General features: G+C 37.4%; 1 protein-coding gene across 3 annotated transcripts; it reads left to right on the top strand.

Moving 5' to 3' along the window:
* On the top strand, positions 297-27,708 carry LOC106501765 (zinc finger protein 420). Of its 3 annotated transcripts, XM_013971146.1 has the most exons (5): positions 297-614; positions 2,213-2,263; positions 10,413-10,499; positions 11,800-11,926; positions 24,506-27,708. In XM_013971146.1, exons 3-5 carry the CDS (start codon positions 10,491-10,493, stop codon positions 26,431-26,433), a joined length of 2,064 nt encoding a protein of 687 aa, XP_013826600.1. In that variant the 5' UTR covers positions 297-614; positions 2,213-2,263; positions 10,413-10,490; the 3' UTR covers positions 26,434-27,708. The 3 variants fall into 3 exon arrangements, with proteins under 3 accessions (XP_013826600.1, XP_013826601.1, XP_013826602.1); XM_013971147.2 differs by lacking the exons at positions 297-614; positions 2,213-2,263 and adding an exon at positions 3,943-4,051; XM_013971148.2 differs by lacking the exons at positions 297-614; positions 2,213-2,263; positions 10,413-10,499; positions 11,800-11,926 and adding an exon at positions 20,344-20,430.

The following is a 27,708-nucleotide window of genomic DNA, read 5'->3' as shown; positions in this document are numbered from 1 at the left end:
CCCAGGCAGAAACACAATTCTATACCCGGTCACTGAGGGACTCCTAGTCCACCCGAAAATATCTCGCAATGTCTCGCACATATTCACCTGCTCCAAAGGGACACACAGGGTCTCGTGTTAATCTGACGCTCAAGCTGATTCCCTGCACCTGCCCTATCTGCCTGTCCCACTTTCTCCTGATCGGCCATGACCCGCGAGACCACTCAACAGCGGCCGCACTCTTCCCCAAAGGCTAGAGCCAAGCGCGTCCCACGCCTGCGCAATGAAAGCAGGCGGGCTCTCCCAGAAATCTGCGGGGCGCGGCAGTTGGAGCTAACTGGTTCTAGCAGCAGTGGGGTCCACGAAGCCCGCCGGGAGTTAGTGAACTAGGTCTCCTAGCGTCCTGGCCGGCCAGCCACAGCCTGCCCGGAGTTGGACTACATTTCCCAGAGCCACCGCGTCCCGAACGCGGCTCCATTTCCGTTTTTTCGCGTGATTTGGGGACGTCGCATGGGGAGAGGGCTGCGTCCCTGGTGGAGTTTGGCCTGGCTCCCGCAGGGCGGGCGAACCCGAAACTCGGCAGGGACTCCGGGCACCAGATCCTGGGCCCTGAACTGCATGCACCCTCTGTCGAGGTATGTCCGGAACGCCAGGGCGGAAACGCTCCGAGGAAGCGTCGGGGTGTGTGTCTGTGTGTGTGTCAGGCAACCTGGTATTGGTTACCGTATCGGCGAATGGGCGTGTACTACTGTGGTTTTGTGTGTAATCATTTGTGTGAGTGTGAGTTGTTTTTGACTCTGAGGATGTGGTAGTTCTGCTTTGACTGTGTACCTGACCGCGTGCTTCCCTGAGTGGAAATGTGCTTATGTGACAGTATAATTGTGTGTGGACCGTTTGTTCAAGACTGCGATGTGCGACAGTGTTGTTGTGACAGGCTGTTTGGAAGTGCTTGTGTTACTTTGAGGTTGTGTGTGTGTTACTGGGGTTTGCCTGTTACTTTGAGGTGTTATGATCGTGTTTCTGTAACACGATGTTTGTGATTGCTTGTTTCCTTGAAGTGGTACTTGGTTGTGTTTTGCTGACTATCTGATTGAATGACTGTGAAAAGAGTAAAAGTGTTGTGAAAGGTTATTTTGGGCTGTGTGTGTCCCCAGCAGGGTGCTTGTATGTGCTTGAGTGTTGTGTATGTTCAGTATAGGATTGGATTTTCAGACTAGATGGTCAGACAGTGTAGTGTTAACTTGGTGATTGTGACTGGCTGTGAGACTGTGGAAATGTGATTGTGTGTGACTCTGTAAGTCATTTGTATGTTTCATAGCCTGTGACCTTACAGAAGTTTAGCTGGATACAGAGGTAAAATTGCATATTGGTATTTCTGGATTCATTCTGGGGCTGAGTCTGCCTATGGATCAAGAATCCCATGTGGGTACCTCCCAGGTGATCCAGTATCTAAGACGCCCTGCTTCGGATCCAGGGGGCCTGGGTTCCATCCCTGGTTCGGGAATTAGATCCCACATGCTGCAACTAAGGATCCTTCATGCTACAACTAAGACCTGGAACACCCAAATAAATAAATATTAAAAATAAAAAAAAAGAATCCCATGTGGTCCTCTGAGGATGACTTCTTTCTCTTTTGATCACAGTGATTCATTTCCCCTCTTTTCACACATTGGCTGTGGTGCTTCATTTTTCATATTTATCCTTAGTTTGCTGTGGGATTTAAGATGTAACTTCCCTACTGCTTGCTGGTGTCCTCTCACCTTATAACCTTCAGGGTTTTTGAATGCAGAAAAGTGACAGGAAGGAATGTCAGAAATTTGAACTCCTGATTCAAGAATATTACTTATTTCTAAAGCACAGATTCTTGAGATGAGAATTTTAGAACTGATGGCACCTTCAAGACAGGTCACTGGGAAATGTAATGGAATTCCAGGAGTGGGAATACTTCCAGAGAGTGTGCTAGAAGATTCAGTCAGAGACTTGGGAAACTGTACACTCCACTGCAGTTTGTCTCCAACAGACAGCTTTGAATTCAGAAACAGATTCTAGCCCAAGATGGCTGTGATCTTGACCCTTCTTTCTAATACAGAAAGTGCAGAACTGTTCTAGTCTCCTTCTGATTTTCTTCTATATTAAATGAGGGGTAGATTAATGGGATGGGGGTTCTAATTTAGAGTATACCCTCAGAAAGGGCCAGTATTTCATGGTTCTTTTTTTTCCCCTCTGAGAGTAGCACCCAGAGGAAGGAAGAATGACTGTCGTACAGTCAGAAGCAAGCTTCAAGGTGTGTATATGTTTCCTCTTTGTTTCATGAAATGATTTTGCTTTTTCGGGATGTAAGAATCTTTTCTTTTTGAAATGTCCCACTTAAACTTTCTCAAATGATGGAGGGGCCAGGCGATTTTCTGTAGACTGGGAGCAAGGAATATATGTGCAGTTAACTGTGATGGATGCTTCCTGCTGCTGCTGCTGCTCAGTCGCTTCAGTTGTGTCCGACTCTGTGCGACACCATAGACGGCAGCCCACCAGGCTCCGCCGTCCCTGGGATTCTCCAGGTAAGAACACTGGAGTGGGTTGCCATTTCCTTCTTCAATGCATGAAAGTGAAAAGTGAAAGTGAAGTCACTGAGTCGTGTCCAACTCTCAGCGACCCCATGGACTGCAGCCTACCAGGCACCTCCGTCCATGGGATTTTCCAGGCAAGAGTACTGGAGTGGGGTGCCATTGCCTTCTCCAGGATGCTTCCTAGTAGTGGTTAGACTGAGGAAGAAGGACCTTGAGATCCATAAATTTAAAAAGGAAGAGCTCTGTTGTGTTATTTCTGACATAGCAGCATTCTGTTTTAACTTTTTTTTGTTATTTTTCAGAGATACACAAAAGTGTAATGAACTATCACATGCCCACCTTAAAAGTTATCACTTGGTAATCTTTTTTTTTTTTTAAATAATTATTTATTTGGCTGCGTCGGGTCTTACTTGGGTCATGTGGGATCTTTTGTGGTGGTGCAGGGACTGTCTAATTGGGGAGCACGGCCCTGGAGCCCTTAGGCTCAGTAGTGGTGGTTCACAGGCTTAGTTGCCGTGAGGCACATGAGATCTTAATTCTCCTACCAGGGATTGAACCTGCATCCTCTGCGTTGCAAGGTAGATTCGTAACCACTGGACCACCAAGGAAGTCCCCACTTGGTAATCTTATTTCAGTTATTCTGCCTTCAGTTCACAGTCCCTCCTAATTTGCCTTTTGATTTCTTGTTTGTTGTATGGGGTTATTTAGCAACACTTTATTTAGTTTTCAAACATTTTAAGGATCTTCCAGATGTTTTTCTGCCACTGATTTCTAGTTTCATTCCATTATGTTCAGAGAATATACTTCATATGACTTGAATTGTTTTAAATTTATGGACATTTATTTTATGACCCAGAACGTGTGGGCTCTCCTATAAATGTTTGGTGTGCACTGAAAAGACTGTATGCTGCCACTGTTGGGCAGAATGTTCTGTGAATACTTGCTAAGACAGATAGATTGGTAGTGTTTAAATCTTCCATGTGCTGTACTCAGTCGCTTGAGTTGTGTCCAACTCTTTGCAACCCTATGGACTGGGGCCTGTCAGGCTCCTCTATCCATGGGATTCTCTAGGCAAGAATACTGGAGTGGGTTGCCATGCCCTCCTCCAGGGGATCTTCCCAACCCAGGGATTGAGCTCACATCTCCTGCATTGCAGGTAGACTCTTTACCCCTGAGCCATCAGGGCTGCTGCTGCTGCTGCTAAGTTGCTTCAGTCGTGTCCGACTCTGTGCGACCCCAAAGACGGCAGCCCACCAGGCTCCGCTGTCCCTGGGATTCTCCAAGCAAGAACACTGGAGTGGGTTGCCATTTCCTTCTCCAGTGGATGAAAGCGAAAAGTGAAAGTGAAGTCGCTCAGTCGTGTCCGACTCTGTGAGACCCCATGGACTGCAGCCCACCAGGCTCCTCCGTCCACGGGAGTCTTCAAGGCAAGAGTACTGGAGTGGGGTGCCATTGCCCTCTCCGGAGCCACCAGGGAAGCCCCCTTAAATCTTCTGTACTCTTACTGAGTGAGTTGGATTTACCTCTTTCTCTGTAATTTCTATTAGTTTCTGTTTCATTTATTTGGAAGCTGTATTATTAGTTACATAAATATTTCAGACTCAGATGTTGAATTGACCCCTTTATCATTCTGGAATGGTTTCCTCTTGTTACAGTCTGCTTTGAACATTCATCTGATATTTAATATAGCCACTTCAGCTTTTTTTCATTAATGTTAGCATGGTATATCTTTTTCTGTTGTTATTGTTCAGGTGCTAAGTTGTGTCTCAGTCTTTGAGACCCCATGGACTGCAGCATGCTAGGCCTCCCTGTCCTTCACTATCTCCTGGAGTTTGCTCAGATTCATGTCCATTGAATTGGTGATGCTATCTAGCCATCTCGTCCTCTGCCGCCCGCTTCTCCTTTTGCCTTCAATCTTTCCCAGCATTAGGGTCTTTTCCAGTGAGTCGGCTCTTCACATCAGGTGGCCAAAGTATTGGAGCTTCAGCGTCAGTCCTTCCAGTGAACATTCATGGTTGATTTCCTTAGGATTGACTAGTTTGATCTCCTTGCAGTCCAAGGGACTCTCAAGAGTCTTCTCCAGAACGGCATCAATTCTTTGGCCCTCAGCTTTCTTTAAGGTCCAGTCTTTTTCTATACTTTAAACCTATTTGTGTCTGATAAAGTACATTTATTGTAGGCAGCAGTTCTTTGGATCCTGTGTTTTTATCCAGTTTAACAATATTTTTAATTGGAGTGTTTTTACTATTTGTATTTAGTGTGGTTATTGGTATAGTTTGGGTCAAATCTATCATCTTGCCATTTATATTTGTTCTATCTGTTCTTTCTTTTTCCATTTTTTTTTTCTGCTTCCTTTTGGATTGAGAGGAAGAGTTTCAAAGTAACAAGGCCAACATTTTTACTAATCTTATAAATACAGAAAACAGCCCAGACTTCATGTAGTTCAATAGGACATAACCCACTAAAGGATCTGTAATCAAATTCTGTGTTTTTAAAGTCACCTATAATAACCTTTCTTATAGGTAAACCATCAACTTGAGAGACACAGGCTCCTTTGTTTCACCTTGCTTTCTAGTTTTAGGGATTGTCTTCCCACCACTTTGATTTAATTTTGTTTTAAAATCACATAAAATATTTACATATTTCTAAAATCAAAACTATAGAACAAGGTGAATTTAGAGAAGTCTAGCATCCATTCCTGTCCCTTTCACCTTGTCTTCCCTCTGTAGATAACTCCCTGTACTTACCTTTATTCTTCTACTTTTCTTTCAAGTGATATATATGTGTAAGTGTATGTGTTTGTATGTATCTGAAGTAGTGAATAACATTTGGTTGTTTTCCTTTATATGATGTTAGCAGCCATTGATAATCTTTCCTTTAGAATCCATTATTTCATCAGAAGTTACAGAATATTATTTAATTCTATAATTTCTTCTGCATTTATTAGCTGGGATACTTCTACAAAGGGAACCATCCTCTCATCAATGTCTTAGTTACCCTGAAATATAGCTTATGCGAAAAAAGCAGAATAGGGAATTACCTGGTGGTCCGGTGTTAGCACTTGGTGATCTCACTGCCCTGGCCCAGGGTTAGTCCCTGGTGGGAGAACTAAAATATGGCAAAAAAAAAAAAAAAAGTAGGATGAAAGCTTGATTTTACATCTCATTATTTTTCAGTATCTTTCAAAATTTATCCTATGTTTTTCTTTTAAATTACCATTAAGAACTTGTCGATTCAAATATGTTTGGTATGTTCAGTCTGTAGCAGTTATTCTTATTAAAACTTAAATTATCTTTTACCAGTGGGATCCTCTTTACTACTTTACTACTTCTGATTTGGCTCCTTTTGAATTCCTTATGATGGCTTTTAGAGTCTTTGGTAGATTCCAAACTTTCTGGTGTGACAGGATGTTCTGAGCCCATCTAATACATTTTCCTGTGTTAAATATGAAATCAGCCACTTCTATATGGAGCTGTGGTTCCTTTTAGTGGTAAACTGTTTTAAAAAGCCACAATTAGGATGATAGTTTTCATTGCTTCTGGTTGTTATTGCTTGTAGGTTTTTATAGAGCTGGTTACATATGTATTTCTTAGAAGGAGAAAAATAGATCCTGAGTTTATACTGATATTTCCAATGAATTTAAAGGTTATAGTTTTTCTTAATTTTTACATTTGTATCTCTTTTTGTACTCTGAAAATCTTTATTCTTAATAACATTAAGATATTACATATTTGCTTCGTTTTCATTGATATATGTGTACCTGATGTAATTATTTTAGAATGTGAATGTTTTAGAATAACAATGCCAAAATCATTAATAACAGTATAGCTGCTGAAAAACAGTTTATAGTTATTTTGTCTGTAGGTTATATTGCACTAGGAATCTAATGTCAAATGTATATATTTTAAAGTTCCTTGAAATAAACACTTCCTTTCTGTGTTTACCCTGCTAGAATTATGAACAGATAAGTTTGTTTCAATTTGCTTATGGTTCTTTGGGATTTTTTTCCAGTTTGATTTAATTTTGTCTTATATGAAACACAGTTCCAAAGTCAAATGGAGTCTGTTTGATATTACCTTACAATTTTTTGTGTATCTGTGTTAATGAGAGAGATTGAACTATAGTTTTTTTCTTGTAATATTTTTGTCAAGTTTGGTATTATGGGTTTTTTGCCTCAAAATGTAAAAAAGAATGTTTACTCCTTTTCCTACTTTCTGAAAAAGTTTATGGAAGAATAGTACTATATCAGCCTTAAATGTTGGTAGAATTTACTGGTGAAGTCATCTGGGTCCTCTCTGTGGACAGGGTGTTTTGTTTTTTACTGAAAATTCAATTTCTGAAATATCTGTGGGGCAGTTTATTTTTTGTTTCTTCTTCTGTGATTTTTAATAATTTGTCTTTTAAGGTATTTGTCCATATCATTCATGTTGTCAAGTTTATTGGCATAGAGTTGCATCATCCTTTTAATGCCTATGAACTCTGTAAGTGTATTCTCCAATTGGTAATTTCTTTTTCTCCATAGACTTGCTAGAAGCTTATCAATTGTATTAATCTTTTGAAAGAACACATTTTTTACTTTGTTGATTCCCTGTTAATCCATTTTGGATTTTAATGGATCCATTTTGAATCCATTGTGGATTTTGTGTTTATTTCTTTATTTCTTTTCCTCTTACTTTGAGCTTCATTTGTTCTTTGGCCAGCTCTTGAACATGGGAACCTAAATCACAGATGGTATATCTCTCTTTTTACCTATCATTTAAAGCTATAAATTTTCCTTTAAATACTGGTTTTGCTACAGCCCACAAAATTTGGTAAGTTGCAGCTTGTGGAATCTTAATTCCCTGACCTGAGACTGAACCCATGCCCCCTGAAAGAGAACCGTGGAGTCCTAACCACTGGACTTCCAGGGAAGTTCCAATAAATTGTGTTTTCATAGTCATTCAGTTCAATCTATTTTCTAATCTCCTGTGATTTCTTATGGGTTACTTAGAAATATGTTTAATTTGCAGATATTTGGAGTTTCTACTAAAGCTCTTGTTATTTCTAATTTAATTGTGTGTGAACCAAGACCAGAAAATATACTCTGAATGACTCAAACTTAAAATATTTTTAGTACTTTGGTCATGGTTATCCTAAGGGAGTTGCAGTCCAGGACTCAGGCCCCCTCGCCAGTCACGCTCTTAACACACATCTGCCTTTCTAACCCAAGTGCCTCCATTATAATCTCTCTTTTTAAAGAATACATTTAAATTATTTACTTATTTGGTTGTTGCTGTACACAGGTTTTCTCTAGTTGCAGAGAGCTTTAGTTGTGGCACTGTGCTTAGTTGCTCTGTGGCATGTAGGAATCTTCCCAGACCAGGGATTGAACCTTTGTCCTGTGCACGGGGCAGGCAGATTTTTATCCACTGTACCACCAGGGAAGTCCTTCAATACCTCTTTATCAGACACCTCTGCCAAGAGTTCCTTATCATGGATAGGGAGGCAAACCTTGATACTTTGTCTCCATTGTGACTTGGTACTCAATACTCTAATACTCCTAGCCCTTCCCCCATCTCCCTCTCCATGAAATGGGAGGGGCCTCTTTTTTGAGTACTCCTTTGGCAGTGAGATGACTCCATGCGTCTGTATTTATTCTTCTGACCCTCTTTAGGTGCTGTTTCATGGGGGAAAATGGAACAGTAGGGGAGTCAGCACTTTCTCTTGGCTAGCCTCTTGCTTATACTAGCTGATTAGTAAGTGATTAAAGATTAAGGGCTTGACTGCTACTTTATTTTGGCTGTTGTCTTCATCAGCTTTTCTAACAACTGGCAGCTCAGCATATCTCAGCTTTTGACAGTTGAGTGTGATGTTCTTGACAGTTGGGTATGATAGCAATTATATCACAGTGCTTGATGGTTTTGAATAAATCCTCTATATTGTTACTAATTTTTAAAAATCTTTGTTGTATCAGTTATTGAAAGAAAGATGTTAAAATTTCCAAATCTGATTGTAGATTTGTCTGTTTCTTGTTTTAGTTCTGTCAAGTTTTGCTTTCAGTATTTGATTTTTTTTCCTTAAGTCTCTATACATTTAGGATGGCTATATTTTCTTGATAAATTCATCATTTAGTTCCAGTATTACTCTTTGTCTTGAAATCTATTTTGCCTTATATTAATATGAGTACACAAGCTTTCTTATACTTAGTGTTTGTATGATATATATTTCTCCATTTAACTTTTAACTTATCTGTGTTTGTATTTAAAGTGTGTTTCTTATAGACAGCATATAGTTGGAATTTGCTTTTTGTCTTGTTTTGATATTGTCCTTTTATTGAAATAATTGGATTATTTACCTTTAAGGTAAGTAAAATTTAGTTTAAACCTGCCAGGAATGGGAGCATCCACATACATTTTTTTAAGAAAAACTTGGCACTGTTTGGAATTTAATTAGTTCACTTAAATTTGTATCTTTAGCTCTGTGATGAATTTTTAATTGTGATTTTCATTTCACCTGAATTCTCTTTTATTGTTATGATGGGCATAGTTACCTATTGCAGCTGGAAGAAGTGGAGTTTCTAATTATTTGTTGAGCACCTGTATCAGTGATTTTCTGTAGAGGCAGTGACTTTCTGCAGGGATGTTTTAAAAATATAACTGGGTGCTTGTCAATGTTAAGATAACTGAACTGAGGGGGAAGGCTTCTGGCTTTTGAAAGACTGAAGCAAACCATGAATCTAGATCATAGGTTTGACAGCTTTTCTGTATAGGGCTAGACGGTACATATTTTAGGCTTTGTGGGCCATATGGTCTCTTGCAGCTCTCAACTCTGCCATTATAGTGTGGAAGTCACCAAAGACAGTATATAAATGAATGAGTATAGAGTATAGATGTATTTAAGTAAAGTTTTATTTTAAAAAATAGTTGGTGGGCAATAGTTCGCCCAACTCCTGATCTAGATGTCCTGCAATGCACAATAGAAAAAATTGTTCAGTGGCCTACAAAATGAGGACCACAGCTGGGGGCAGGGTGAAATGTGTTTTTTATTATTTGGGTCTAGAATCTCTCACATGCTTTTCAAATTGTTCAACTTTTCTCTTTTACTATTAATTGCATAGTTTTGCTATTAGCTAAATCTTCCAGGAATGCTATCATAGTTTGATAAAAGATTGTACTTTGTTTTATTCAGAAATTTACCGAGTTTTTAAAAACCATTTTAAAAAGTTACAGCACTGGTGGCAACGCTGCTTGTGATATTTGACTTGCCAATTATCACATACTTGTAGAAGTCTCTGTAGTTAATGCGTTTCCTTGATTCTACAGACACAGACACACATACACACACACATATGGCCTTTATTTTAAAATGTCAACTATAAATAAATGATGTCAACAACATGTTTTTTGTGGTTGTAAGCATAAGTATTTAACTGTACCTTCTGTGTTTTTGTGTATGATCATTAACATATTAAAATGTAACAGGTGGACATTCTCTCTTATTTTTGGTATGAGTGAGTGAAGTCGCTCACTCGTGTCCAAGTCTTTGTGACCCCATGGACTGTAACCTACCAGGCTCCTCTGTCCATGGGATTTTCCAGGCAAGGGTACTGGAGTGGGTTGCCATTTCCTATACTGTATATAAATGTGTCTTATTGCCTACAAGTTTCATTTTATAAACAGAGAAGTTGTAAATATTTTCTTTTGTATATTGAGAGAGCATTGAGTTTGACCAGGGTAACAGCTATCACCTACCTGTATCTCCCCTGCTTAGTGTGTATTTTGTGGATAGTAGAAAGAGACAGGAAGAGGAAAACAACAAAGATAACTCTGATTTATCCATATGGAGCTTTGTACAAAGCATGGGCTCATGGTTTTGTTTTTTCCTCCCCAGCACTACCTTTTCCAGACTGTGCTTCTCTAAAATAGGAATCTAGAAGATGATCAATCATGTCTCGCAGCTCTAGAAACCATGGCTCAGGTAAACCAGTACCCTCTTTAAATAATCACTTTTTTATAGAGTATGTGCATGTTTGCATTGCTTATTCTGAAAACTTCCTTCTTGACTCACCCCACTCAGGAATGTGCTTTCTGGTTTGTTCCATTGTTATAAGTGATAGTGTTTTCCCTAAGTATGCCTTTCTAATCTAGTTTATACTCACATGCTTAGGCAAAAATCCAGTGAGCATCTTTGACTGGGAGCACTGATATAACAAAAGCAGAGACACAGAGATGTTTATACACCACACAGGAGAAAACTTTGAAATTCTCTTTAGACCTTAGTTTCCTCGTTAGACAAGGTAGGATTTGCTCTTGACTGGGCTTAGTGTCCGTACATAGCAAGACCTCATGCTTTGTGAGCTTTTAAGATTATCAGCATGATTAGTTAGGGATTGAATACAGAGGGATCAGGGATCTACCCTGGGAATCCATGATTGACCAGTGCCAATAACATGGATCATTTTGAGATTCAGCATGTTGGGCTAATCTTAAATGTGTAAGTTTAGATTATCCATACCACCTTTCTGTTGCTTGGAATAAGGAACAAGGTGAGTTTTTTAAGTGATGAATAGTAACAAGAAAGATCATTATTCATATGATGATGCTGTTGAGAATTATAAACTCCCAAAAGTAAGAAATGCTTACGAGGTTTTTATATAACCTAAAGTGTTTAATGATGCACACTTACTAAGTCAGATATATTCATTATATGGAGCTATTGTACAGCCTATTTTAAGTATTTATTAAATTGTTGGTAATAGGAAAATGCCTATGATGTAATGTTCTTTTTTTTGATGTAATGTTCTGATATTAATATAATGAACCTGAGGTTTCAGTAAATTCTTTCATTTTTTACAAATCTTATAGAGATTTTATAAGATTTTACAGAAAAATTTACCAAATTTTTTCCTCCTTAAATGGAGAAGAAAGAGAAACTCGCATTTATTGAGCATGTATGGTATATAAGATACATATTGTACAGGGTACTTTGTGTGCTATTTCTTTTAATTGGGATATTGCATTTACTTCATGAATTTCCAGATTTATGTGCATAATGAGATATTCTATATGCAGCAACATAGATGAATAATCTATCTATAGCAATAAGCATAAAAAGAAACTTGAGAAGCACCAATTTGTTTAGTGTCTCATCCATGTAAAAGACTGCCCAGCCAAATTGCTCTGTTCCCTTCTTTGTAGAGAGCTCTCTCCATCATCTCCCCTTCCATTGAAAAAGTATTTTCTTTATTTTCACAACTACTATTATGTTTCTGTTTCAGAGATCAGTGATGTTCAGAGATGTTGCCATTGACTTCTCTCAGGAAGAGTGGGATTGCCTGGACTCAGCTCAAAGGGATTTGTATAGAGATGTGATGTTGGAGAACTATAGTAACTTGGTGTCACTAGGTAAGAACATCTACTCCTAGTATTTCAGGATCTATCTTTGGAAAGGCTGTTGTCATTTCCATTATTTCAGAGTTGTTTTTAAGTAATTAACTGCATTTTGTATTATTCTCAAAGGAATAGTTTTAAATTGCTAGAAGTAGAATGGATAGTTTCATTCAGTTCAGTTCAGTTGCTCAGTCATGTCCAACTGTGACCCCATGGACTGCAGCATGCCAGGCCTCTCTGTTCATCACCAACTCCTGGAATTTACTCAAACTCATGTCCATCATGTTAGTGATGCCATCCAACCATCTCATCTTCTGTCGTCCCCTTCTCCTCCCACCTTCAATCATTCCCAGCATCAGGGTCTTTTCCAATGAGTCAGCTCACCACATCAGGTGGCCAAAGTATTGGAGTTTCAGCTTCAGCATCAGTCTTTCCAATGAATATTCAGGACTGATTTCCTTTAGGATGGACTGGTTGGATCTCCTTGCAGTCCAAGGGTCTCTCAAGAGCCTTCTCCAACACCACAGTTCAAAAGCACCTATTCTTCGGCCCTCAGCTTTCTTTATCGTCCAACTCTCACATCCATATATGACTACTGGAAAAACCATTGCCTTGACTAGACTGACCTTTGTTGGCAAAGTAATGTCTCTTCTTTTTAATATGCTGTCTTGGTTGGTCATAACTTTTCTTCCAAGGACTGTGGTCTTTTAATTTCATGGCTGCAGTCACCATCTGCAGTGGTTTTGGAGCCCCCCAAAATAAAGTCAGCCACTATTTCCAATGTTTCCCCATCTAATTGCCATGAAGTGATAGGACCAGATGCCATGATCTTAGTTTTCTGGATGTTGAGCTTTAAGCCAACTTTTTCACTCTCCTCTTTCACATTCATCAAGAGGCTCTTTACTTCTTCACTTTCTACCATAAGGGTGGTGTTATCTGCATATCTGAGATTATTCATATTTCTCCCGGCAATATTGATTCCAGCTTGTGCTTCAGCTAGCCCAGTGTTTCTCGTGATGTACTCTGCATATACGTTAAATAAGCAGGGTGACAATATACATCCTTGATGTACTCCTTTTCCTATTTGGAACCAGTCTGCTGTTCCGTGTCCAGTTCTAACTGTTGCTTTCCGACCTGCATATAGGTTTCTGAAGAGGAAGGTCAGGTGGTCTGGTATTCCTGTCTCTTTTAGAATTTTCCACCGTTTGTGGTGATCCACACAGTCAAAGGTTTTGGCATAGTCAGTAAAGCAGAAATAGATGTTTTTCTGGAACTCTCTTGCTTTTTCCATGATCCAGCAGATGTTGGCAATTTGATCTCTGGTTCCTCTGCCTTTTCTAAATCCATCTTGAACATGTGGAAGTTCATGGTTCATGTATTGTTGAAGCCTGGCTTGGAGAATTTTGAGCATTACTTTACTAGTGTGTGAGATGAGTGCAATTGTACAGTAGTTTGAGCATTCTTTGGCATTTCTTTTCTTTGGGATTGGAATGAAAACTGACCTTTTCCAGTCCTGTGGCCACTGCTCAGTTTTCCAAATTTGCTGACATTTTGAGTGCAGCAGTTTAAAAGCATCATCTTTTAGGATTTTAAATAGCTCAACTGGAATTCCATCACCTCCACTAGCTTTGTTTGTAGTGATACTTCCTAAGGCCCACTTGACTTTACATTCCAGGATGTCTGGCTCTAGGTGAGTAGTCACACCGTCATGATTATCTTGGTCTTGAAGATCTTTTTTGTATAGTTCTTCTGTATATTCTTGCCACCTCTTCTTAATATCTTCTGCTTTTGTTAGGTCCATACCATTTCTGTCGTTTATCGAGCCCATCTTTGCATGAATTGTTCCTTTGGTATTTAATTTTCTTGAAGAGATCTCTGGTCTTTCCTATTGTATTGTTTTCCTCTATTTCTTTGCACTGGTTACTGAGGAAGGCTTTCTTACCTCTCCTTGTTATTCTTTGGAACTCTGCATTCAGGTGAGTTGGAACTCTGCATTCAAGTGAGTATATCTTTCCTTTTCTCCTTTGCTTTTCGCTTTTCTTTTCACAGCTATTTGTAAGGCCTCCTTAGACAGCAATTTTGCTTTTTTGCATTTCTTTTTCTTGGGGATAGTCTTGATTGCTGTCTCCTGTACAGTGTCATAAACCTCCATCCATAGTTTAATTGGGCACATTTATCTCCTCTATCCTTAAATATAATTGCTTATCTTCCTTCTGTCTTCCTTCCTGTCTTCCTTGATGATCAGGGGAGAGAAATGAATTCTGGGACACTTGCAGTATTGCCAGAAAAAGCAAGCTATGATTCATTGTTACAATTTAGATATACCAAAGCAACTCTAAATGTTTTTTAAATAGGTGCAGAAATGTATGGTTTTTCTGACAATAGAAGAGCTTATAATTAATATAGTGAGACAGAGGATCAATGCATTTTACCAACTATCCAAGTAAACACAGTTCATTACAAAAAAATTCTCTTATTTGTGTTCTGTAGTTGAATATCATATTTTAAGAACTGTGTATTTTACAAAGAATGAATATACTAGAACTGCCTTTTATTGGAAGTTAGCTCAGGAAGAACCTGTGATTGTCGAAGAAAGTTGATTTTTTTTCCTATAGCAAAATAAGGAACAGAGCCTATATCAATGAGAACTTTAATAAGTGATTTTCCTACCTAAATAATGACTTTAGTCCTTGGACTCTTCAAGTCACTAGCATATAATTGTCTCTTGCCTCTTCCCTCCCCTTCCCCCGCCCCATAACAACCCTTTTATATAAATTTGAGGGTCAGTTACTTTCCAGACTTTTCTGTATTTAGATTTATTGTCTCCATTTCAAAAAATATGTTTGTTTATTCAAAATATATTTATTTATTGGGAAGACTATTCTCTGCCAATGATTGTAGTAGGCACTGGAGAAATAATGATCTAAACAAGGACCTATTCTGCTGAAACCTACATTCTTGTGGGAGAAATACAAAACAATAAGGAAATAAAAATATGTGTGTATGTGTGTGCATGTATGTGTACATATATTTATTTAATAAATACAGCAATTGCAGGTACCAATAAAGAGTATGAATAAAGGTAAAGTAGAATAGACAAATAACTAAATGGCAATTGGAGGGGTGCATTATTTTAGGTAGATTTTGGAAAAACCTCTCTAAGAAAGTAATACTTGAAGAAAGACTTTACCTAAATAAGGCCGTGAGTCAGGGAGAACAGTATTCCAAGTAGATGGAGTATTAATAGTAAGTATAAAGGGCTTGGGGTGGACATTAACTTTGTAGGAAGAATAGGAAAACATTTATCTCAAGAAAAGTGAACGACAGAGTAATAAGAAATATAGTTAAAGAATAGAAAAAAAGAGTTGACATTTTATTCTCTAAGTTGATGCCCTCTGAATCCTGGCCGAAGCAAATGCATATTGTCTCTGAGGCAAAGTAAGAGGGCTTTAAAATTCTCACAAATTAAGATCAACAAAAGATGAGCTCACAAATATCATCAAACTCACAAGGAAACAGGTCACAGGTGAGTGATAGATAATCTAAGATAGATTAACAACAGATTATGTGGCAAATGATTTCACATATTGGAATTTTTAAATGTAAGTATAAACTAGTGGTGAAATATTCAAAGAAATAAACTGAATCACAAAAATGACAAGCAATAAAAGGTTTTTATAAAGGAACAGATTTGGAGGAGAACCAAATTGAATATTTCTAAATGTTCTGTTTAGTTCTTTTAAAAAATATAATCATTCTAAGATTGATAATTTACATGGAAATTATTCTCATTATAAAAAGACATAAAAGATAAGCCTTGAATTTGGTGAAGATACTTGCAATGCATATTCAGAAGAATTAAATTAGTATGTGGAATATAAAAATCTTGTATAGATGGTTAAGAAAAAGGTAAAAGACATTTATAGACAGTTCAAGGAAAAGGGAATGCAAATAGCCAATAATCATGAAAAACTTTAACCTCATTAGCAGTCCAGAAATGCAGATTAAAACCAGTGAGATAATTGTTTCACACACACTAGATTGGCAGAAATTAAGAAGTATGACAGTATCAAGTGTTTACAACTATTTAAGGCAGAAGTATTATATACCTCATTATTCACAATAGGAAAAAAAATGGAAATGACCCAAATGTCTGTCAGCTGAATGGATGAGTAAAACTGATATATCCTTATAATGGAGTATTAGTCAGCAATTAAAAAAGAATAAAGTGATACATACAACATGGATGAACCTTAAAAATATGCTAAATGAAAGAAGCCAGACACAAAGACTATTTATATGATTGCAGTTAAATGAAATGTCCACAGTAGACAAATCCATAGAGAAAGAAAGTGTATTAGTGGTTGCCCAACCCTGGGGTGGGGGCTGGGAGGTGAGGGTGGATAGAAAAATGAAAATGGGGAAGTTGAAAATGGCTGCTAATTGATATGGGGTTTCTTATTGAAGTGATAAAAATGTTATAAAATTTGATTGTGATGATTATTGCACACACAACTCTGAATATAGTAAAAACTGTTGAGTTGCATGTATGCTAAATGAATGAACTGTAGGTATGTGAATTATACATGAGTAGATCTGTTTCTTTTAAGAGTTCTATACCTTACTGACATTGGTATCAGTTGGCATAACCACTTTGGAAAACTATATAGAAATTATTTCCAAACTTACATATACTTTGGAAATAGCAGGGTTCCTTTTAAAATTTCAGGTCCAAAGCCACACCCCAGACCAATTAAATCAGTGAATACAGGACACCAATATTATTTTTTTGAAGGTTTCTTAGGTTGTTCAAATAAATGTTCTGACATGTTTGGTAACTAATATGATATTATCTGAGAATTTATCTTTTAAATTTAACTGTTATTGTCAATATGAATATGTTTGGGTTTATTTCTCTCCTGTTTTAATGCTTTAGGTTTACTTTTTTTTTTTTTTTTTTTTGAGTGTGTGGCATGCAAGGTCTTAGTTTTCCAGCAGGGATTAAACCTGTGCCCTCTACAGTGAGAGCACAGAGTTTTAACCACTGGACCAGCAGGGAATTCCCTTGGCTTAATCTCTTGATCTTCTTTGATTCCTTTTAAAATCTTTCCTTAATTGGGATGGGTAGAGTTATTTTTTTAGGTCCATTTCCTCCCTTCTTTAGTTTGGAAGACATATACCATTTATATGCTCTTACTGGTTATCTTTAATTTTTTATCACATGCACTTTATTCATTTTAATGCAGATGCAGTTTTGTAGTTTTCAGTAATTGTAATATTTGAAAAATTTTACATTTTAAAGGAAGTTAAATATTTTACTAGATATTAACTTTTAAGTAATAATAAAACAGTTATTCTTTCCACATACAATATTTGGTTTGCATACTGCTTTGCAGAGGTCTTGTGATAAACTATATGCCTCACTCTCATACCGAGGATTTCAGGGCCGACAATTAAAAACCACAGATATAAAGGATTGTTCAGTTCAGTTCAGTCACTCAGTCATGTCCGACTGTTTGTGACCCCATGAACCACAGCACGCCAGGCCTCCCTGTCCATCACCAACTCCTGGAGTTTACCAAAACTCATGTCCGTCGAGTCGGTGATGCTATGCAAGCATCTCATCCTCTGTTGTCCCCCTCTCCTCACACCTTCAATCTTTCCCAGCATCAGGCTCTTTCAAATGAGTCAGCTCTTCACATCAGGTGGCCAAAATATTGAGTTTCAGCTTCAACATCAGTCCTTCCAGTGAACACCCATGACTGATTTCCTTTAGAACGGACTGGTTGGATCTCCTTGCAGTCCAAGGGGCTTTCAAAGAGTCTTCTTCAGTTCAAAAGCATCAGTTCTTCGGTGCTCAGCTTTCTTTACAGTCCAACTCTCACATCCATACATGACTACTGGAAAAACTATAGCATTGACTAGACCGACCTTTGTTGACAAAGTACTGTCTCTGCTTTTAAATATGCTGTCTAGGTTGGTCATAACTTTCCTTCCAAAAAGTAAGCGTCTTTTAATTTCATGACTGCAGTCACCATCTGCAGTGATTTTGGAGCCCCCCAAAATAAAGTCAGCCACTGTTTCCTCATCTAATTGCCATGAAGTGATGTGACCAGATGCCATGAAGTGATGCGACCAGCTGCCATGATCTTCATTTTCTGAATGTTGAGCTTTAAGCCAACTTTTTCACTCTCCTCTTTCACATTCATCAAGAGGCTCTTTAGTTCTTCTTCACTTTCTGCCATAAGGATGGTGTCATCTACATATCTGAGATTATTCATATTTCTCCCAGCAGTCTTGATTCCAGCTGGTGCTTCAGCTAGCCCAGCGTTTCTCGTGATGTACTCTGCGTATAAGTTAAATAAGGAGGGTGACAATATACAGCCTTGATGTACTCCTTTTCCTATTTGGAACCAGTCTGTTGTTCCATGTCCAGTTCTAACTGTTGCTTCCTGACCTGCATATAGGTTTCTCAAGAGGCAGGCCAGGTGGTCTGGTATTCCCATCTCTTTCAGAATTGTCCACAGTTTGTGGTGATTCACACAGTCAAAGGCTTTGGCATAGTCAATAAAGCAGAAATAGATGTTTTTCTGTAACTCTTGCTTTTTCGATGATCCAACGAATGTTGGTAATTTGATCTCTGGTTCCTCTGCCTTTTCTAAAACCAGCTTGAACATGTGGAAGTTCATGGTTCACGTATTGTTGAAGCCTGGCTTTGAGAATTTTGAGTATTACTTTAGTAGCATGTGAGATGAGTGCAATCCCTTTCTTTGGGATTGGAATGAAAACTGACCTTTTCCAGTCCCGTGGCCACTGCTCAGTTTTCCAAATTTGCTGGCATATTGAGTGCAGCACTTTCACAGCATCATCTTTTAGGATTTTTAATAGCTCAGCTGGAATTCCATCTCCTCCACTAGCTTTGTTTGTAGTGATACTTCCTAAGGCCCACTTGACTTTACATCCCAGGATGTCTGGCTCTAGGTGAGTGATCATACCATCGTGATTATTTCGCTCATGAAGATCTTTTTTGTATAGTTCTTCCGTGTAGTCTTGCCACCTCTTCCTTATATCTTCTGCTTCTGTTAGGTCCATACCATTTCTGTCCTTTATTGAGCCCATCTTTGCATGAAATGTTCCCTTGGTATCTCTAATTTTCTTGAGGAGATCTCTAGTCTTTCCCATTCTATTGTTTTCCTCTATTTCTTTGCATTGATTGCTGAGGAAGGCTTTCTTATCTCTCCTTTCTATTCTTTGGAACTCTGCATTCAAATGGGTATACCTTTCCTTTTCTCCTTTGCTTTTTACTTCTCTTCTTTTCACAGCTATTTGTAATGCCTCCTCAGACAGCCATTTTGCTTTTTTTTGCATTTTTTTCCCATGGGGATGGTCTTGATCCCTGTCTCCTGTACAATGTCATGAACCTCTGTCCATAGTTCATTAGGCACTCTCTATCAGATCTAGTTCCTTAAATCTATTTCTCACTTTTACTGTATAATCATAAGGGATTTGATTTAGGTCATACCTGAATGGTTTAGTGGTTTTCCCCACTTTCTTCAATTTTAATCTGAATTTGGCAATAAGGAGTTCATGATCTGAGTCACAGTCAGCTCCTGGTCTTGTTTTTGCTGACTGTATAGAGCTTCTCCATCTTTGGCTGCAAAGAATATAATCAGTCTGATTCCCATGTTTACCATCTGGTGGTGTCCATGTGTAGAGTCTTCTCTTGTGTGTGTTTGTTATTTACCTTGAAATGAATTGGTGGCTACTGTGGCAGTGAGTAGAGATTTATAAAAAGGTGAAATTGACATGTTTATGTCAAATATACATTTCATTTTCACAAAATTCTTATTGGGATTGTACCAGCAGTGTGTGACTGTACTCTTTTTCTACACTTTGATGAACACTGGATAATCATTACATAAAAATACGTGTCAATTTGTAGATAAAAAATTGAATGACATGAGTTTAAATATTTTGGGAGTATTTCTGTCTATTTTGGTCATTTAGTCATTACCATTATTGTTTGTGTCACTTAACAAAACATCCTTAAGAAAAGTGACAATATCTCCCTTCTCCCAGGACAATATAAAGAATGTTAGAATACTTTCATTTTGATTAATCTTTCCTATCTGATATGTTATTGTTGACTAACATTTTAATTGTTTCCTTTAGCCCCCCACAGTGGGGCATTAATTTTGTTTTGTAGTGATAGTATTTGGTTGTAGATTTATTTACATGATTATTCTTTTATTTGCACACTGTTCCTTTTCCATCATACCTTCCTACTGGGATTGTTTTATTTATCATTAAATACATTAAGCAAGACCAATTATTAGTAAATATTCTTCATTTTATATTTTTTGCTTCACCTTTATTTTTACCTGATGATTTAAGTGGGTATAGAATTATATGCTGACAATTATTTTTTTCTCAGCACTCTGAAGATATTATTCCACTGTCTTCTGGCTTCTGTTGTTGCTCTTGAGAAGTCTGCCATCTGTCTCATTGTTGTTCCTTTTGTAAGTAACCTGTATTTTCTCTCTGTTTTAAGATATTTTCTTAAGATCTTAATAAAATTGATTATATTGTTTTCTTTATTTCTAGAACTTTGTTATTTTCCCTCTCCTTTAGATGTTTTTATTTCTTCTATATATTCTCTTCCTCTCATTTTGATTTTGTATTTTTATATATTTCAAGCATTTATGTTACATGTATCATTCAATAATTACAGTTCCTGGGAAACCAGTCTAATTCTTCAGTTTCTTGCAAGCATGGAGGGGCTCTTGTGTAATGAATTATCCATAGTATTTTTTCTTCATTTGATAGAGATTCTAGGGCAAGATAAAAATGTTCCTTGTCATTTTCCTTTGAGGTCAGATGGATCTTTTTCCTTTCCTTTCTCTGTAGGCCTTGGACAGTTTTGATTTTGTGAAGAGAAGCAGTGCCAGTCCTTGACCTTTTTGTCTCTTGGGTTTTTTCTGTACCGTTAAGATACAGACATTTAGGCAAGTGAAGTCAGCAAATGTCCCGAGGGTAGCTGTGACTGCAGAGCATGCTAACCTCTGGCTTCTGATGATCTCTTCATTTTGCCCCCTTTGGATCTGCTTTACTTTTTTTTTTTTTTTTTTTTTTGAGGACTTCCCTGGTGGCTCAGACAGTAAAGCCTCTGTCTATAATGCAGGAGACCCAGGTTCGATCCCTGGGTCGGGAAGATCCCCTGGAGAAGGAAATGGCAATCTACTCCAGTACTATTGCTTGGAAAACCCCATGGACAGAGGAGCCTGGTAGGCTACAGTCCATGGGGTCGCAAAGAGTCGGACATGACTGAGTGACTTCACTTTCACTTTACTTTTTTTTAAACTGTGGAATACTTGTAAAAGGAATACTTGTAATACTTTGTGGTATATTACCTAGCATTTCTTGGTGTTTTGGGGAAATCTGACCACTGTTCATATACTTGCAGTATTGAATCCTTCTACCTTGAACATACTATATCTACTTTCTTTTTATGTCCTCTGTAAAGTTTCATTGCCTTTTTAAAAGATCCTGCACATTTCTTGATAAGTAATTTCCTTAGTACTTCATAAATTTTGTTCATATTATAAATAGAAATATTTTGTTCTGTGAAAAAATTCATAGATATAAATACACATACATAGATAGAGTGAAATATTCATGTCTGTAAATTGATAGTAACCTTACAGAAATATCTAATAGTTTTTCAGTGGATCATTTTGGATTTCTAGGTTGATAATTTGCTCTCCACCTATAATGTATGATCCTTTTCTTTTCTATATGTATCATTAAAAGAAAACTTATCAGTAGAAGGAGCTGAGTATTTGAGTATATTACATTTTTAAAAGTTATTTTTGTTTTTCAAACTAAATGAGGGTGCTTCTAATGTTTAATTTAAAAATTTTCTATTAAATATGTTTATGTAGGTTTCTGGTAAATACCCTTAATAGGTTAAGGAAGAGCCATTTGGTCTTAGAGGTTTAAATACAGTCTTAAAATACATTTTCTGATGTTGAACTATTTCTGCGTTTGTAGGATAAACCTTATTTGATAATGATGTATTAGTCCTTAAATACACAGCTAGATTATCTGTTGCTAATAGTTTACTTTAAAAAATTTACCTATGTTTATTTGTGAAATTGGATTGGTTTTCCTGAGTTTTCTTTGTCCAGTTTTCTTACCTGAGTTCATTTAATTTTGTAAAATGACTTGGGTGGATTTCTATATTTTTATATGTTCAAGAACAGTTATACATGATCTTCTCAATAATACTGTCAGTCATCAGTATCTATTGCCTTTTAGGAGCATAGACATTGAACTCAAAATTTAAATTCTAATGTGGTTATTGATGTATATTCATATTTTCTATCTTAATGGGTCATTTAAAAAATTATTTTCATCCATTTTATCATTTTTATAATTTACTATTGAGTTATATATAGTTTTTTTAGTCATAAGCACTTTTTAATTCCTTTGGATTTGGGGGACTTAAGGTCTTTTCTTTTCCAATTTTTTGGATTTGTGCCCAATCTGATTTTTTTCCTACATGTCAAAGTTCTATATCATGTATTGGTGTTTGCAAATAATTAACTTGTAGTTTTGCTAGCCATTTCTATTCTTTCTGCATTCTAGTTTACTTGTTTATTGATTTTTAGATAGCTAATTGTTCTCTCTCTCCTTGAGTTGAACCTTAATTCTCTTGTTTTTAACTATTTCTTATCTTCTATTAAATGGATTTAAGGCTATAAGTTTTCTGTGGTACATTAGCTGAATCTCATGGGATTTCACACAAGGTTGCTCTTGGTAGTTTTAAATTGTGGGGTTTACTTTTCTTTCATTTTCCTTTTATGATAATCATTACATGGAAGTATCTTAGTTACAGTAAATATTTTTTGCATGCTTTTTTAATTTCTAATTTTATTGTAATGTGTTAACATGTCATCAGTTTTACCCATCTACCCATCTTATGTTCCAGTCTTCTCTGCCTTTATTTCTTGTCTGTTTATATTAGGTCCTAAAAGGGGGAAAGATACTGTTCCCTTCTACTTACACAACACGTTTGATCCTAGATGTGTGGATTTTCCCATACCAAGCAATTCTCTAGTTCTTGGTGGATACCAACTGGGTATTCTGCAGTTTAACTCAGTTCTGACACTGACTCCCCAGAGTAGTACAGACACCACAAGTTAAGGGCTCAGTCCAATGAGATTGACCACCACTTCAGATGACAATTCCAAGTTCCAAGTTGTCACAGGTACTTCTGACTGACTGGCTGTAAATCAGGGTTTCTCAGTGGCTATAAATCTCAGGTTCAATAATTTGCTAGAATGGTTCACAGATCTTAGAGAAACATTGACACTTAGCAGTTTATTATAAAGGATACAACTCAGTAGCAGCTAAATGAAAGAAATGCATAGTTTTTACTGTTTATGCTGGAATCAGCCTATCAATAATCAATACTGTGGCCAGACTAGCCCGTGTAGTTCTTACGATGATTGCAAGTATGTTTCAGTAGTATGTATCAGGAAAACTGAGAAAAAAGAAGTTTATTTACTTACAGGACCTAGACATTACACAGCTCATCTGAGGCCATACAGTGAGGTTGTTAGGGAAGAGAGAATGCAGGAGAGAAAAAGAGAGCCAGTACACAGGCATGTGTGTGAGCCTGGGGTTCTGCTTTAACTGGGATTAAAGGTTTCACAGGCCCACTCATTAGTGAATTTAAAAGGTGGATTTGGGAGTCTAAAGCGTGGGAAGATAAAAAAACAAGTGGCCCAGATGGTCAGTTATTGAAATCAACTAAGATCTCTGAAACAAAGGAGCTTACTGTGGGGATGCAGCCTGACTCACCCTGCCTCTTTACCTAGTTGTGTGTGTGGCAGCATGTTTATTGGTCCAGACATGCTTGAAATTAATGCCTTGACAATCAAAGTTTAACTCATACTCTTGCATTACAGAAAAGGAAAAAAACAAAACAAAACATGCCAACTGTAAGGCTTATACCATAGGAAGGTATGGAGAAGAGTTGCAGAGCTTCCATACCCTCTCCAGGTATACCACCCTTTTAGCACTTCAGTGTATTCACTGACTCAGAAGCTCTCTGAATCCCTTCCCTTCTGTTATGGTTTTTCATGAAGGCTTCATTACATAGGCATGATTGATGAACTCATTGGCCATTTGTAATTAATTCAACTTCCAGGGGATCTTCCTGACCCAGGGATAGAACCCACATCTCCTGCATTGGCAGATGGGCCATTAGGGAAGCCCCAGCAACACGTTACTGTGGCATGAAATCAGTTTAGTGGTTTTTGACTCTGTGTGAGAGAAGGTGGAGTGGAGAGGAAAAAGATGACTAAAATAGTGTAGTGTAGAATTGAATAGAAAACAGAATAGGCATTGTTTTATAAAACTAAATATATATCAGGTTCTTATGGGAAAGGTAAGCAGTACACAATATTTGGAAAACACTGAGGTTATTTCCTATGGATATTATTTTCATATATATATTTTCATATACAGTCTTTTCTACTATGGAAGTTCTTTTGAAATGACAGCAGAAAATTTTCTCTTACCTTTCAGACTTGCCCTCAAGGGGGGCAAACAAGCTCTTATCTCCAAAAAAAGACATTTATGAAACAGAATTATCCCAATGGGAAATGAGTGCCGGACTTGAAAACTGTGATCTTGAGAACTCCAGTTCCAGAGATTATTTGGAAGTCAAAGGCACATTGGAAAAGCAACAAGAAAATCAGGAATATTTCAGTCAAGGAATGATCATATATGATAAAATGTCTATTTTCAACCAGCATGCTTATTTATCTCAACATTCCAGGTGTCATTCTACTGAGAAACCTTATAAATGTAAGGAATGTGGGAAGGCCTTTAGACGAGCCTCACACCTAACTCAACATCAGAGTATTCATACTGGTGAAAAACCCTATGAATGTAAGCAATGTGGGAAGGCCTTTAGTCGTGATTCACAGCTCAGTCTTCATCAGAGACTTCATACTGGTGAGAAACCCTATGCATGCAAGGAATGTGGAAAGGCCTTTACTCAGAGCTCCCAACTTATTTTACATCATAGAATTCATACTGGTGAAAAACCATATAAATGTGAAGAATGTGGGAAAGCCTTTATTCGAAGCTCACAACTCACCCGACATCAAAAAGTCCATACTGGGGAGAAACCTTATGAATGTAAAGAATGTGGGAAGGCCTTTACTCAGAACTCACAACTTACTCTGCACCAGAGACTTCATACTGGTGAGAAACTCTATGAATGTAAAGAATGTAGGAAGGTCTTTACACAACTCTCACAACTTATTCTTCATAAGAGAATTCATACTGGTGAAAAACCCTATGAATGTAAGGAATGTGGCAAAGCTTTTATTTGTGGCTCACAGCTTTCTCAACATCAGAAAATACATAATGGGGAAAAGCCATATGAATGTCAGGAGTGTGGAAAGGCCTTTATTCGTGGCTCATTACTTATGCAACATCAGAGGATTCATACTGGTGAAAAACCCTATAAATGTGAAGAATGTGGGAAGGCCTTTATCCGTGGCTCACAACTTACTCAACACCAGAGAATTCATACCAATGAGAAGCCCTATGAATGTAAGGAATGTGGAAAGACCTTTAGTCATGGCTCACAACTTACTCAACATCAGAGAATTCATACTGGTGAGAAACCCTATCAGTGTAAGGAATGTGGAAAGGCCTTTAATCGTGGCTCCCTCCTTACCCGACATCAAAGGATTCACACTGGTGAAAAACCCTATGAGTGTAAGGAATGTGGAAAGACCTTTAGTCGTGGCTCAGAACTTACTCAGCATGAGAGAATTCACACTGGTGAGAAACCCTATGAGTGTAAGGAATGTGGGAAGTCTTTTATTCGTGGCTCACAGCTTACACAACATCAGAGAATTCATACTGGCGAGAAGCCCTATGAATGTAAAGAATGTAGAATGGCCTTTACGCAGAGTTCACATCTTTCTCAGCATCAGAGACTTCATACTGGTGAGAAACCCTATGTATGTAATGAATGTGGGAAGGCCTTTGCTCGTGGCTTACTACTTATACAGCACCAGAGAATTCATACAGGTGAGAAACCATATCAGTGCAAGGAATGTGGGAAGGCCTTCATTCGTGGTTCACAACTTACTCAACATCAGCGAATTCACACTGGAGAAAAACCCTATGGATGCAAGGAATGTGGGAAGGCCTTTAGTCACGGTTCTCAACTTACTCTACATCAGAGAATCCATACTGGTGAGAAACCCTATGAATGCAAAGAGTGTAGAAAAGCCTTTACTCAAAGCTCACATCTTTCTCGACATCAGAGAGTTCATACTGGTGAGAAACCGTATCAATGTCGGGAATGTGGGAAGGCCTTTACTCGTGGTTCACAACTAACTCAACATCAAAGAATTCATATCAGTGAGAAATCTTTTGAATATAAGGAATGTGGGATAGACTTCAGTCATGGCTCACAAGTTTATATATGAATTACCTGATGCTTGTAATTAATATAGAGAGCCTTCTCTGGTCATTAATTCATTATCATCAAAGAATTCTTAAAATGTGAACATGTAAACACATTTGCTTCATAAAGTTCAGAATCAGTGAATTTGTATGGGGGAAAGATAATGCTAATGTAATCCATGTAGAAAAACCTGTCATTACTGGAAACCTCAACTTTAACAAATTATAATAGACAATAATTCTGTTCATGTAAATATAGGAAGACTTTTAGCCATAGACATATGTCTTTTTCAAAATTATCTTGACTCTTTCAGTTGCTTTCCTTTGTGATGTTTAACATGATAATTAACTGCTGCTTTGGTTTACACAATTATCAGATAGACCTAAGAAGAATGCCTTCCTTATAAGATTCTCAGAAGTATTATATAAGTTATTAAATGCAAGGTTCTTAGACCAGTGCCTTCAACACAGCATATTACAAATATTAGCTATCATTATTACTGGTGTTATTTGAGAGAATTTGCACGAGAAGACATTTATCAGTATAATGAATATTGAGAAATCTTTCATTAGCACTGAACCTTGATTATTTGAGAGGAGGGCACTGTATGCTGTAATGAATATGAGAATGCTTTCATTCACATTTTGTCCCCTATGCTGTAAGAGGAAATTCATAATGTAAAAAAGAACCCTGTAGATTTAATCAGTGAATCGTTGAAGAGATTTGAATTGTAACAAAAGTCCAAAAGCTCTTATTTTCTGCCATCTCTGACCACTAAGTACAAGTGTTACTTAGAAAGGGAAAAAAAAAATGGATAGCCAAAATAAACCTTTCTACTAAGAAATTTTTAAAAATTTGAATGCACAGCTTTTGAGTTAAACTAAACAAACTGATATTATAGGCTATTTTGCAATTAAAAATGATGTGAATCTGTATCAGAGACTATTTCTCTATCTGAAATTCATTCTTTTTTCTTCAGTAATAGAATTCTTGGCTGAAAAACATTCTCAGCCTCCCTTGCAGATCTATAAGCTGGAAGAAGTGTTTGTCTGAATAGGACATTTAAGAAATAATTTCCTTTTTTGCACTTTTTTGTTTCACTACCTACAATGTGGATATGTAAATCTGCAGCTCTGGCAATTCTGTAGGAACTTTGAGAATGGTATTGAGTATTAAGGATGATGGAGCAGGATTACAGAACATGTCTGCACTTATGTTGATTTTATGGAACAGCCATACCATTTTCGGTCTGCCTGCCTTCTGTATTTCTTTATATAAAATTAAACTTGTTTGTTGA

This window comes from Capra hircus, chromosome 18 (genome assembly GCF_001704415.2).
Source record: "Capra hircus breed San Clemente chromosome 18, ASM170441v1, whole genome shotgun sequence".
NCBI lineage: Eukaryota > Metazoa > Chordata > Mammalia > Artiodactyla > Bovidae > Capra > Capra hircus.
The sequence above is the reverse complement of the archived record's forward strand: the minus strand, read 5'-3'. Positions and strand labels throughout refer to the sequence as shown.

Coding starts and splice junctions, on each gene's coding strand:
- LOC106501765 (XM_013971146.1), top strand. Junction 11,927..24,505: donor TAGTAACTTGGTGTCACTAG/GTAAGAACATCT, acceptor CTTACCTTTCAG/ACTTGCCCTCAAGGGGGGCA.